At 50.4% G+C, this 14,228-nt stretch overlaps 1 protein-coding gene across 7 annotated transcripts in view; it reads left to right on the plus strand.

The window, feature by feature from the left end:
- Positions 1–14,228, plus strand: part of znf385a (zinc finger protein 385A) — a 58,640-nt gene extending 44,412 nt beyond the window's left edge. For 6 of the 7 annotated variants that reach the window (XM_028993069.1, XM_028993070.1, XM_028993071.1 and 3 more), the window contains 5 exons: positions 1,907–2,069; positions 6,019–6,360; positions 9,057–9,241; positions 9,334–9,426; positions 11,610–14,228. In XM_028993069.1, coding sequence (XP_028848902.1) covers positions 1,907–2,069; positions 6,019–6,360; positions 9,057–9,241; positions 9,334–9,426; positions 11,610–11,873 — 1,047 coding nt within the window. In that variant the 3' untranslated portion in view covers positions 11,874–14,228. The remainder of the gene's footprint in view (positions 1–1,906; positions 2,070–6,018; positions 6,361–9,056; positions 9,242–9,333; positions 9,427–11,609) is intronic. The other variant, XM_028993072.1, reaches the window with a different exon arrangement.

Genomic DNA, 14,228 nt, shown 5'->3' on the forward strand with positions numbered 1-14,228 from the left:
CCTTGCCGCGTTGCAGCAGCGGTGATGTCATCGCATTGTGTCACCAGGCTGCTGCAGCGCGAGGCGCGCTGACGCTTGTCGCCAGCCACCCACGATGCACCCTCCCCGTGCCCAACCCCCCATCCCCTCCCCACATTCGCTTGGGTCCTGACGGCCACAACTGCAGCACCGCTGATGTCCCCGGAGTCTTTTTAAAATATGGTGGGGTAATCTTAACTCCGCCTCTCCAGTCAGCAATGTGTGGACCCTTAAGACGCTGGAGTGTGGAAACTACTGTTGTATTTTTGGTCCTTTTGTCCTTGGAAGCGCTATATTTTTCCCGTAATCCCTTCCCTGTTTTGTCTGTGTGGTTGAACCGCGTCCCCCTGTCTTTTTTCTGCCTGAGCGTGTCGCAACGATCTGTGATTTCCTCAGGTCCTCTTTTGTTTCATTAGTCCCCGTGACCTCCATCCATCCCTCATTTAGACGGCTTAAGCTGCCGGTCCCTTAAGGGCTGAGATTACAGGAGAGCGAGTGATTATAAATACGCAGCCTGCGATGTCACCAATCACAATCGGCCCCCTTCAGGACCCCTGGAAGTGCCAGCCGACCACCGTCCCCTGCCTGTCGTCTGGCACAATCCCGGCTCTTCCATCACTCCACACTGGATCCTTCCATCTCCGTCCCGCAATCAACAAGCAGCTGTCATCGATTCCCTGGCCCATTTCACGAGGGGCGGCCGCTAATCCCACCACTTAATAGGCATCATCGCGCTCGTCGGACAATCACGGGCGCCGGCGCACGGGCAACGCTTCTGCGGATATGTTTGCCGAGAGACCGCGGACGGCAGCCCCGGCACTCACATTTATAGAAATACCCTTGACGTCCTCAGCTGGACGGCTTGCGCTGCTAAGCCCCGTCCCCTTGAAGTACCCACAATCCTGTTCGCACTCCCTTCCATCCGAGCGAAAATGACACCCGGCCCAAGCATGATGGATGGGGCCGTCCCAGCGTGCATTGTTTTGAAAGATTATGAGGACAATAGTGGATTTTTCCCGGTCCGTCTTTTTTCCCAGTGTCTCATTTTCGTTTGACCGCAACCTTTTCCGTCAACCTCTGTAGCAAGCGCAGCTAAACTTAGCACGTGCTCGCCTAGCAGCACAGCTCTAGAACGCACGAGGTGTTGCATGGACGCCTGGCTCGGCGGTGCAGTGTTTGTCTTGGCTGGCGGGACAACTTCGACCTCGGCAGCTGTAGGCCGGTATTTCTGTCACGGCACACAGGCGATGCCGCCCTGGCTTGTTGCCGTTCAGGTACGCCATATTAAGGGACAGGCGTGTCCCTGAGAGGGTGTCGAGAGTGAAAGGGGTGTCTCCATGATGCCCTGCCCTGGCGGGGCTACTAGCCTATCCAGCATGCCCAGTGCCTATCATTTTACATTTACATTTACAACATTTATCAGACGCCCTTATCCAGAGAGACTTACAATCAGTAGTTACAGTGACAGTCCCGCCTGGAGACACTCAGGGTTAAGTGTCTTGGTCAGGGACGCAATGGTAGTAAGTGGGGTTTGAACCTGGGTCTTCTGGTTCATAGGCGAGTGTGTTACTCACTAGGCTACTACCACCCTACCACCCATCAGTGCCTGTCTTCCTGCTGCCAGTGGTACCATGGGTATAGATCAACATACCGAGGTCTCATTCCCTTATTTGGTCAACTGCTCTGGCCTTTTACAGGGCAGCGGTGTAGTGTGTCGCCGTGTCAGAGCTGGCTAATGTAAATGTGTAACGGTGTAACGAGACGGCGGTTTTTGTCTCGGTGTCGTATGTTTTATAGATCGCCTGTTGACAGGCTGGTCTGACTGTGACGTACTAATATGTCCCTTTCTGTGTCGCCGACGATTTCGCCCTCCATTTGTCCCATTCAGAGCCAGGCGGAGGCGCACTACAAGGGAAACCGCCACGCTAGACGGGTCAAAGGCATCGAGACCTCGAAGAGCCGCCCACAGGAGAGCGACAAGCCTTCGTCGGCACCAACCTCCTCATCATCACCTCTGGGACCTCAGACCGAGGGCGACACCGGGAAAGCAGGTGAGCTGTGCAGCTAGCCATCGTCCAGTTGTTTTAACTCAGACATTAAGACTTCCCAGCCACAGAAGTGTTGGGAGGCTGACATTCCACCCCACTGCCCCAATTGGCCGCTAATAAGGGGCAATATGACGGAGTCACATTCTAGGGATGGGGGTGGGTCTTAGGGATGGAGTCGCGGCTAATCTTGACTTTGGTTCGACAGCAGCTCTCATCCCCCCCGGTTCGAATTTAGACCAGCAGAAGTGCTTATTGAGCCTCGGGGTGCAGGTTATTGGGTTTTACAGGTCAATTTGTGGTGGAACCTAAATCAAGTCCGTGGAATCAAGTCTTGTTCGGGAGGAAGGGCCGGGTGAAATGATGGAGGAAGATTAGCGAGCCAAGATGTCAGGTCAGAATGTGCCTGGCTTATCAGTCTTTAAGGGAAAGTAATTCCTTGAAGGAATGTTGGAATGTTGTCAGGTCAGGCTAGGCATTCGTGAAACAGCTCTTTCTGTCTTGTCCTTGTGCTCCTTCCATTGGACCCAACCTTTAGGAATGACATTTACAAAAGCCTCTGTAAGCAAGTGTCGGAGTGCCCTTTTCAGTGACACCCCACTATATAAACACACACACACACACACACACACCTTGTAAAAACCCACAAAAAATATCTCAATTGTCAATTTCTTTGGCTTTTTTTTTTTAATCACCTCCACCCAGAATCCCTTAGAGTACAGTACAGCCATATCTCATGCTTTGGAGGGGTGGATTTGGACTGGCATCTGTTCATAGTCTCGGCTCGTCCCCTCCAATCAGGGAGCTGAACAGATTCCAAGAGGGCGGGAGACAGAACGATCCAGAGGCCGGCCTAAAAAGTGAAACCGGAGACGTGATGTGAAAGAATGCTGTTTTCCATCCAAGCCTCCTTCTTGTGACCTCAGCCTCCCAGTCTGGTACCGGCCCCTGGCCACTGGTCTGTCTGTCCGTGGCTTCCATGACTTCCCATCGTACCAGTTTCTCAACAACGCTTCCATAGAGCTGCGCTTGGCCCCAGGGGAATAACAGCTGTGGTCCCATCTGGCACCGGCCTGCTGGCTGGAAGCATGTCCGCGTCAGGAGGATGCGTGTGTGCGAGTGAGTGATTGTGCTGAAAGTTCATTTGTGAGGAGTTCTGCCTTGCGTCGGTTTCTGCAGAGCCAGAACTCGTGAACTCTTACCCTGCCCCTGACTGTGTGTGCGTGGAATGGGTTCGTGTTGAGTTACAGGGGTATCGGTGTGTGCTCCATGCAGCCTGAAAGCCCGAGTGTTAGTGTGCGTGTGCGCTGTGAGAAAATCTGCCTTGCTGATGACAGGCCGTGGCCGGCGTTTATTTATCTGAGCTCTGCTTTCACGCTTTACTGGATCCAGGTTTTTCCTCCTGGACTCCGAAAGACAATACAGGGATCAGCCTGCGCACCTTTGAACCATCGTCAGAGTGTCGGGTATCAGGGCCCCGGGCTGAGTGGTTGCGGCGCACCTAACTTGGGTGCCGGGCATTTGGGGTCCCAGGTGTTTTTGAAGTCAGTGTAACGTGGGCCGAGGGCGTGGCTGATTGGACCCGGGGGGAGGAGTCCAGTTCGTGGCTGGTGGCTTTGAGGTTTTGGCCCGGCGTTGTGAGCCCTGTTCACTTCTCGCCGTTGTTTTCCCGAGCCCGCTGACACTCCCTCACTAATGAGCAGGTTCCACTAAAACCCCCGAAAAACGGGCTTCTGGACGCACAGTGGATCGCCGCGGAGTCCAGAGGCTCCGAGTGGTGGCCCGGGAACAGTAAATCTCGATAATTGCCATTGTTGCCATCAGCTGTAGAAAAGCGGGCCAGTTGCGGTTGTTTTGGTGTGTGTGTGTGTGTGTGTGTGTCACAGTGAGGAGTAAGGCCGGGCGGGAAAGAAGGCACCCGGCTCCATTATTAATCAGCCCGAGAGCTCGTCTGTGCGGCAGCGCGCTAGCGTCCGGTTTCAGAGCGCGTTAATCATTAACAACGGGCGGGGGGGACAGGAGGAGGCTGCAGGAGGGATGAGAGGACGAGAGGAGGGTCACCCAGCCCTGACTGACCCCAGAACCTCCTTTTGCACTCGTGCACGTAGCAATAACAATGCGCAAAAAAAAATAAAAAATGCTAACGCTAAAGCTGCAAGGTAGGCTTTTTAAAATTAATTTTCCCTTCGTCCTCAATTTTTTTTATTTATTTTTTTACCTTTTTGCGTTAAAATATGTGACAAAAATTGTGTTTTCTTGATGCATGGCCTTGGTTTAGCGCAGATTGTCGGTTATGAAGTCGTGCGAGTGTTGAAATATTCAGCAGGGTTGGTACACACACACACACACACACACACACACACACTGAAATGCACGCACCCAGCCAGCAAACACAGAATGACACAGCTCTGGCTCTGAAAGGACCACGAAATCCCCCCCATTACGCTCTTCCCTCAACCCCGGCCTCCGTCCTTCCTGCGCCCCGCTTAACGCAAACCACATGGGCCGTGTTCGCCCGGTATTACTCCCGTCCGTCCGCGATAGGTCCTGACGTAGCGTGATGAGACCCTTTTTTCGTGCGGGTGTGTGCTTTCGCGTACGTGACGTCAGGGTGAGAACAACATGCACGGGTTCCGTCACCAGAAGACTCCTCAGCTGCCCCTTTCCATCGGAGGGACGGGTACTTGGCACTTGCGCTGGGAACATCCCGGCCTGAAGAGCTTTGATCCGCCTCTTCTTTATAGACCTCGGAAAGCCAAAGAAAAGAAATGTAGTGCAGCCCTCCCACATCTGTTCCCCGCCCTGACAAACTGTCCAGTCCGGTCTAACTCGTTTCAAGGGGGTGGGTGTGAAAGAGAGGGTCCTGATCCACCTGTCCTCCTGATAATGATATATACATATATGTCATGTGATTCTGTCATAATACGTCGCCATGGTAACAGCGATGACAACACATAGCCAATTCATGATGTAAAATAATATAATATAAGTGTTTCCTCACAGCCGCGTGGTGATATGGCGATAATGTTGAATCACGTGGTTTATGTGACCTCTGACCTCTGGCATAGTGAAGCACCCAGCGATAAAATGTACAGCTGTGATCGCTGACAGACTGTTGTATCAGTACCAATCACTGTATCCTGAACCTCAGACAATTCAATACCTCCATTATGGACATTATTCATTACAAATTTGCTTGGTTCTCCAATATAGGTTGTAGTAAATGATTTATAATTTTTTTTGTTGTTTAATTTGAAGCTTAATGCCTGATTTCTGTGACCTAAAGTTAATGTCGCTGGACCTAATAAAGCCCTTTAATGAACCAATCCCTGCCTGGCTTTGACGTCTTTGCTTGCGGAGCGGATGGGATCCCATTGGGTTCTCTGAAGGTGACGGGCGAAGGTGCCCCGCCCGCACTCCGCGCGGAGGGACTCCGGCCAGAGACGGACATGTGTTTTCAGTGAGCGGGGAAGTGAGCTGCGCTGGGCGTGTGCGATCGAGGGAATGTGGACATGTGATGGCTTTAGATCTAAAACGATCGCAGCTCTCCCCGCCCGGGCCAAAAATAACCGAAGGGGGAACAAAAACACCACCGCGGGTCTGTTTCTCGTTTCGGCTGTGTGGAACATCTCTGAGCATAAGCCTCGTTACTCCTCCGCGTTTCTTTCCGAAGCGTCCCTCTTCCCGGTTCCCCGCTGCGTTCCTTGTATGGACGCTGTCCATAACATGCAGAAATGCCCCTGAAACCACACCCATAGCCAGCGTTCATCGGCGAGCTTCAGTCAGGGCATTTTGGTTTTATTTCGGCCATAAACTGGCCGCTTGGCTGGGCAGCCAGTCTGAGGTGGAATTTTTTTGGCCCGTTTTTCGGCAGCCCGGCTGCGTGGTGCACTCCGCTGCGATGCTTGTCGTGACTCAGTGTTTGCTTTTTCTTTCCTCCGGCTTAACTTTGCAGATGAAACGCGGCCCTTGCCTCAGTTGAACGGGCCCCACCCGGCCCAGGGGACCCTCCCACTCTCGGCCCCGTCGACCCCGGACTCCCCCAGCCCCTCCCTGGGCTCGGGCCTTCCCACCAATTCCGCCTCCCTCCTTCCTCCCGCCTCATCCACCTCCTCCGGATCTGCACCCGCCACCCCCGAGCAGCCCAGGACCCCCGGGGCCTCTGGGGCGTCCACGTCCTCCACCGTGGCCCCCAACAACCCTGAGACTGAAGAGGACAAAGCCAAGAAGCTGCTGTACTGCTCACTGTGCAAGGTGGCTGTCAACTCTCTGTCTCAGCTCGAGGCCCACAACAAAGGTGAGATGCCACGTCCAACCCCCCCACCCCCCAATAAAACCAACCCCCCCAGGACTACCCCCCTTCTTCTTTTCCTTAAATGCCATCTTGCCTTAAAGCCCTCCATGTTTATTATCCTGCGCCGCTGACATTATCTGGCCAGACAGACTCGTTTTTTTCTCTCGCTGCCAACATCGTTACTTCATGCTTCTTTACGCTGGGCGGGGAATGCATATCTGCAGTGAAGTATTTGAAGGAAGCCCCTGCTTGGACCGTGTGCGGTGCGTGCCAGAACACCAGTAATCGCAGCCGGTACCGGGGTCTGTCTCCTCGGTGGAATTTAAGCGCGTCTGATTGGCCAGGGCCGTTATTGTGGGCGCATAAATCGCTCCATTGTTCTCTCTTCCTGCGTTTCTTTCCACCATAGAAATAACACAGGTGCGCCATAGAGAAATATTTAAGCGGCGTAATTCAATATAAATGAACCGCTTAAGCCTATAAATAACTGTGATAAATGTTCCTTCTGCTTCTTTAGGCCCCAAGTCCACCTGTATAGTTCAAACAATGTTAGAAATATCTGAAATATATATATTTTCCCGCACTGAGCGATCATTTTTGCATCAATGTTTGGATGTTGTTGGTCAAGTGTCTTAGATTTGATTCTGTCGGGGAAATGGTCTAGCGATGGAACCAGACACAACTTTCATTTAAAAGTGAAGTGATTGTCACTTGTGATACACAGCAGCACAGCAGGTGCACACAGTGAAATTTGTCCTCTGCATTTAACCCATCACCCTGAGTGAGCAGTGGGCAGCCATGACAGGCGCCCGGGGAGCAGTGTGTGGGGACTGGATAGGTGGATGGGGATTCGAACCGGCAACCTTCTGATTACGGGGCCGCTTCCTTAACCGCTAGGCCACCACTGCACCTAGTGACCGTCCGTCTTGCATGATGTGAACAGCGAGCCTGTAAGCATCACGCTTACTATCACCCAGTAGGGTGATAGTAGCCTAGTGGGGTAACACACTCGCCTATGAACCAGAAGACCCAGGTTCAAATCCCACTTACTACCATTGTGTCCCTGAGCAAGACACTTAACCCTAAATTGCTCCGGGGAGACTGTCCCTGTAACTACTGATTGTAAGTCGCTCCGGATAAGGGCGTCTGATAAATGCTGTAAATGTAAATGTAAATGGTTGTTGATTGCTGTAAACCGCATACACACACACAGGCCACACTGGACTGTAGTCTATCGCTGTTAAAGGGCCAGTCGGCCGTGATACGGGGGAGGGTCATCTGGCCATCTATTATTCAGCTCTTCATTTATTTATCTGTCCAGTTGCTCTGAGGGCCAGTTCCCCCCACGCAGAAAAATGTGCAGCGATCAGAGGGCTGCATTAATAAACATTTTGTTCAGTCGCACCGTATTGGGGTCAATTGGCTCGAAAACAAGAGATGTTCTCATTTAAAATTTCCCTGTTCGGAAGACCTACTTAAAAAAACGCGGCGAGTAAGCGTGTGTTGCCAGCGTTCCCGATGGAGGGTGAAATCGGCCCGGCCTACACGGCGGTCTGGAAGTAATACATTCCTGCGCCTCAATAACAAAATTTTGAAAGTAACCACAGTCCAAAGCACAAACATGTGTGGAGCAGACATCAAGATATACTTAGTGCAGCACGGTGACAGAGGCGGCGGCAGTCCAACTCGGCCTTCCGCCGGATCCCTCGTCCCCTCGCTGTTGGCGGTTTGTTGCCCAACGCAGTGTGGATGCAGCTCAAGGTCATTTGGGGGCCAGTCGCTCGACTCTCCGTGGCTTATTTGGGCCTCTGCCCCGGCGGGACCCGACATCCGCCCTTTTCGAAATTCCACCCAGGAAAATCAGTCGCGTGAGTGGAAAATAAATAAAAAATGCTAATGGCGATCAACCCGAGAGAACTTCGAGGCGGCCCGTTATTTCCCTCCGGTAAGGCGATGCTAATTCTGCAGCGGGAGAATACCTTCGCTGGACTGTGTGCAGCACGCGGCATGTGGAGGGTCATTAATGTGGTTATGTGGGCTTCCGGCTCGGAGATTTTATGGCCCCCCGAGCTGATTTGATCCCATCAGGAATTCTCCCCGCTGAATTCTCGCTGCGGTTTGTTTGTCTGAGTGCACCAAGCATCTGTTTTGTGAGCATCGGCTCTCTTTCCCACAAATAAAAGACGAGGACCAAGGGCCGTTATATTAGGGTCTTTCGGCAGCAGCCTGACGCGCTCGGGCGGTCTCCCCCTAGTGGTGATCACTGAGCGATGCACTCACACACACACACATGTCCCCAGCTTACGGGAAATGGCACTAATGCTTTCTCCGAGGTCCACAGACCCTCCCGGTGAAATTTGTCATTGTCGTTTTTTTTTTTTTTTAATGCGCTGTCTCGATGGGACGCTGCGGCGCACAATGGCTTGAGTGGGAACAGATGTGGCCGGGATGAGTCACGATGCCGGCTGGCCTTTACACATACAGCCTCTGTCGCTATAAGCCGAGCTGGTGTGTGGGCTGATGTGTTTTGTGTACCGTAAAAAAAAAAAATGGCCTAAATGCACGTAATATTTGTGGAACCCTCGACACAAGAACAAAACCTCATTACATTTAATTAACCTGACCTATTACAGTGTTATTTCACATGCTTTATTTCAGCTTTATTTCCCTCCATGGAAATGATATTGTCTGTGTTTCAGGCACCAAACACAAGACGATTCTGGAGGCGCGCAGTGGGCTGGGCCCCATCAAGGCGTACCCCCGCCTCGGCCCCAAAACCGGCGGCGAGCAGGGCGGAGGCCCCACCGACCCCAACACTCAGGAACGCACCTTCCACTGTGAGATCTGCAACGTGCGGGTCAACTCTGAACTGCAGCTCAAACAGGTGGGCCGCGGCCTTATCACCGATTTCCGCCCCAGGCGGGTTCTGCGCGATAACACGGATGTGCTCTAGCGTCCCCCTGTGTCCCTTCACAGCACATATCAAGTCGGAGGCACCGGGACGGAGTTGCAGGGAAGCCCAACCCTCTCCTGAGTCGGCACAAGAAGCACAGGGGAGCGGACCTGACGGTGAGTGCTCGCTTGTTCTCCTTCATGGACATCCTCAGGTTCTTCTCACCCCTCTGCTGTCACAGGACCCGGCATGTTTGGTTTTGGCATTTTAATCTAAAGACAAAATACAACCTTGACCTCCTGACTGGTGCCGTCTCAACCATTGAAGGACCTTTTACTGTTTAGAATTGGACTGTTTGCATTCAAATTTTCAGGAATTTAATAGGAATGGGAAATAATTTGATTAAAGGTACCTTATTATGAAAATTAGACTTTTTGAGATTAATTAAGATTAATACGAGTTCCCCGAGCCTGTCTATGGTCCTGCAGTGGCTAGAAATGGCAATAGGTGTAATTCTGCCTCACCGTTCAGAGAGCGGCAGCTCAGACGGTCGGATCTGGAATTTGTCCCCTTATGACGTCATAAGAGGAAAGGTCACCTCCCGTTTCTCATGCTTTTTCCGGCCAGATAATTTCCCACCCCTCCCCTAAATCATGATCTCCACCGACTGTCATGGCTTCTAAATGTATTTTTTTTGTTCCGTCACACGAGACTCTGAAGAACCAGTGGGTTTATTTTATTTTTTCTGGAAAAATGGCGACATGACTTCCTGTCTGTGCAACACATTGTTGTTGGTGAATGGTGTTGATGACGTAATTTCCCCTCAAATGCCACTCAACTTCTGTAGAACATTTACATTTACAGCATTTACCAGACAAACTTATCCAGAGCGACTTACAATCAGTAGTTACAGGGACAGTCCCCCCCTGGAGACACTCAAGGTTAAGTGTCTTGCTTAGGGACACGATGGTAGTAAGTGGGGTGAAATCCTTGAGAAATAAACTGAAGTTGAAATTATGAATGTTTCTGAAATAATGTGTACATGTTATTATTGTCGCTTATATATACCAAGTTCAAACCCCACTTACTACCATTGTGTCCATTAGGATTTGAACCTGGGTCTCCTGGTTCATAGGCGAGTGTGTTACCCACTGGGCTACTACCACCCCAGAGACACACAGCTGGGACAATAAGGACACAAACATGTGGCACAGACAAGGACAGGATACATTCATACTAATAATCACAGATGAAAACTATCAAGGTAATTAGGGGGCACAAATCCAGGCAAACATGGTCAGGATGACGTGGGACCAGAGCACCCTGGAAATGTCAGAAGCGTAACGCCCTTATATGAGATGAAGGCGTCACCTTTCTACTTATATAACACAGGCATCAACGGATTTTTCTTCATGACAGTTGCTGCACTTAAATATGCGTCTGGGGACGTTCCTGAACGCCTGAGGCTGCCAATGGCACCACGGGGACTGTAGTATTACTGCAGCCCACCGGTAATCACATTACAGAGATTACTGAGGATGTTACAGCCATTATGAAGTTATTCATATTCTCGCAAGTGCCAGAATCACCTCTTTCATCGAAAAATCTATGGGACGTGCTGGAAACGTGGCTGGTAGTCAGGAAAAACGTCGAAAAATAGAGAAGGAATTATGTGTTGGTCTGGTTTATAGTATTAATTCCACATGTGTACTGCACATTTGGATATGCATTATTATCACATTTAATCCATTTATCATCTCGATTGGGTCATCCAGTTTTCTTTTCATCATGGACGTCCAAATTTTCTCTCCCAATAGCATCTATTTAGTTAACGTTACAACACACTAACATGTCCCACAAACCAAACAGGTACGCAACATAATTTACCCATAATTACCTCGTGTCACATGTACAGATAACCAAAATAAAAGTCCCAGAAAATTATAAAATAAAAGACACAAAACACACATTTATGGGAATAGTAAATATAAATCTAACACTTACACATGCACATGCATACACACTTCACAAAATAAATTAGAAAAAAACATTTCTTCGTCTAGCACTTAACAATTTCCGAGAATGTTCTTTTTCTGACAACTTGGGCCTTATCAGGGCTCTTAGTTTTATAAACTCAAAATCTATAGAAACCGAATGAGAATTGCTGGTGTCTTCCTCTTGTAAGTCGCTTTGGATAAAAGCGTCTGCAAAATAAAGTAAAGTAAAGTAAATCTAGTGTAACCACACCACTCCGATGTAATAATTAAGCATGGCCTTTCTTTGTTAGTGTAAAGAAGTGTCTTGAAGAGTAAAATATAAAACTGCTGCTGTCTCTTTTCTCCTCTTCCTCGTGTCTCAGTCTTCTCTGTCCTTCTCTCAGGATCTCACCAAAGCCCTGGGCGCCGGCCTCCTGCCCAGCCCACTGGCGGTCGCCGCAGCGATGGCGGCCGCTGCCTCATCCAACCCGCTGGCGCTCCGGGCGGCGGCGGCCGCGGCGGCTCCCGCCCCCCACCCGCACCCCCACCACCTGCTCCAGGGCCCACCGCTCAGCCACGCCATCCTCCGGCCCGCGCCGGGACCCATCCGCACCTCCCACGGGCCAATCCTCTTCTCCCCTTACTGACACGCCTCCTACCTCCCAGTCAATCCTGAACCCATCCCCCTGTCGCCACACCCCCTCACCACCGACACAACCACCGAGGCCAGTCAGGAGCATCAGCTCCAGAAAAAGCACACTGTGAAGACAAGGAAGAGAAATCAATCATTTACACACACACACACACACACACACACACACACACAAGACTGAACGAGCTACAGGAGAACCACGAAGAACGAAGGAGAAACCAGCCTCTTCCCTTCCAGACTTTCAGACTTTAAACAGCAGAGGGAGGGAGAGAATGAGAGAGAGAGAGAGAGCACTGGAACAGGCAGTATGCATTTCAACACACACACACACACACACACACACACACACACCCCTCCATCCTCTCTCTCTCCACAAACACTGTGAGATGGATCCAGGAACCAGACGTTGATGAGACATGTATCTTTCTGCATAAAACACACACAGACTCACACAAACTCGTTGGTGTCCCTGTCATTCTGGTTCAGTTCTGTCCTCCCTACCCTATGCACCTTGATATTTAAAAAAAAGAAAAGAATAATCAAGCCTTTAAAAAAAAAAAAATTATTCAAAACTACGAGTGAAAAAAAAAAAAAAAACCCAAACATGTTATGTCTGTAGGGTTTAGCTGCTTGACGTGGTCTTTCGCTATAATCCACCCGCGTCCCGCTCCGCCTCTGAGACGCTGCTGCTGTGATTCACTGTTTCTGCCACCAGGGGGCAACAGAGGACAGGGCCTGTTCAGTCAGGCGTCACGTCACGTCACGTCTACGCGGGATGGACGGTGCGGGTGGGGGAGACTTGCATAAAGATGCCGCCCACTGCCCCGTCCCTCGGTGCAACGTGGTGAATTTAGCCTGAAGCCCCCCCGTACCCCAGTTTCTAGAAAGGACGATCTGTAGAAGATCTCTGTTTCCTGTAGACGTTTAGCTAGAACTATTTTCCAGACCACAGCCGAGTGCCAGGATGAAGCAGGGAACCCACGCACTCGTCCGACCACCACAACGTCCCTCAGAAGGGAGGCGATTTATGCAACACGGCAAAACACTTGGCGCCTTGGCCAGCAATATGACCCTCTTCCTCCTATATGTGTGTGTGTGTGTGTGTGTGTGTTTGACCTCATCCCACAAGGTCACCCTGGGAAGTTGTGTTGGTCACCGAGGAACCAAAAAAGCAGACTTGTCTCCCCGGGGGACCGGTTCCGGATTCTAAGCCATGCGTTGTGTCTCATTTTCAGCATGCACGGCGCTAGTGCATGATTAAAAAGTGGATTATTTTTGTACGTTGCGAGGGGAGTTGTGGGAATGGCGAACGTGGGAAAGCTGCGGTGCGTCCACACACACAGCGCCCCCCCCTCCGGTGGCGAGCATGGTGCTCTCGTGTCTTACTGTTGTCTGAGCGTTGCAATAAGGTGGATCCACGTGGATCCTTCCCGTGTTGCTACATGCAGGGGTCAGAGATGCAGTGGCGATTGTGGGCGGGGTCTGGGGATATCGGGACCGACCCTTCATATTAAAGGGCCTTAATAGGGTATGGTTTGGAGTTTGGAAGTAGTTTACCTTACTCCGCACAGTAAAGTTAGAAGCTGGTACTCGTGTTTTGTTTTATTTTGTGTTATTTTCCATTTTTTGTTCAGTATTGTGTGCGGTTTTGTTGAGCGAATCGCGGCAATGGCGCGGTTTGCATTAGTGACCACCGTTGTGCTTTGAAAATCCACCTCCTGCATTCGTCATTAGTTAGTGAAGTACTGTACCTGGATCAGTGCTGTTGTCTCTGTTGGTGTGTTTCTCATACACACGTACATACATAGACATGCATACACGAACAGCGTCTGACACACACACACACGCACACACACACACACACACGGTGAGTAGCTTGATGAATAGGAGCCCAGAACAGCGTACAGAACCCGTTCATTCTGTGTAGGTTTTTTTAACAAAAGTCTGTTTAGAGTAATATAGACCCCCCCCCATCCCAGTGTTCTGTTAGTGCTGAAGTGTGTGTTAGCCGTAGCCTTATCCCACCCTCAGCCTCTCCAGCAGCAGCAGGATACGGAGACGCTTTGGTGCAACCTCGTCTTGCCAATAAAGTCCTTTTTATTTCATTTTATTTTTTTATTTTAACTGTCAGAGGGGGGGAGAGTATGTATGGCGAAACCGTAGCAATATCCAACTCATACTGGCTACTCTTGTTTATTGCAATAAGGAAATCAAACAATAAGTACATATGTGAGTAAAATATTATATATGTAATTTAAATGAAAAGATGAACTTTATGAAAATAATAATGTTACCACAACAAGGGGAAAAGTCCATGTCTATGAATCAATAAAGAAAATTAAACCTCTCA

This window comes from Denticeps clupeoides, chromosome 10 (genome assembly GCF_900700375.1).
Source record: "Denticeps clupeoides chromosome 10, fDenClu1.1, whole genome shotgun sequence".
In the NCBI taxonomy this organism is placed as follows: Eukaryota; Metazoa; Chordata; class Actinopteri; order Clupeiformes; family Denticipitidae; genus Denticeps; species Denticeps clupeoides.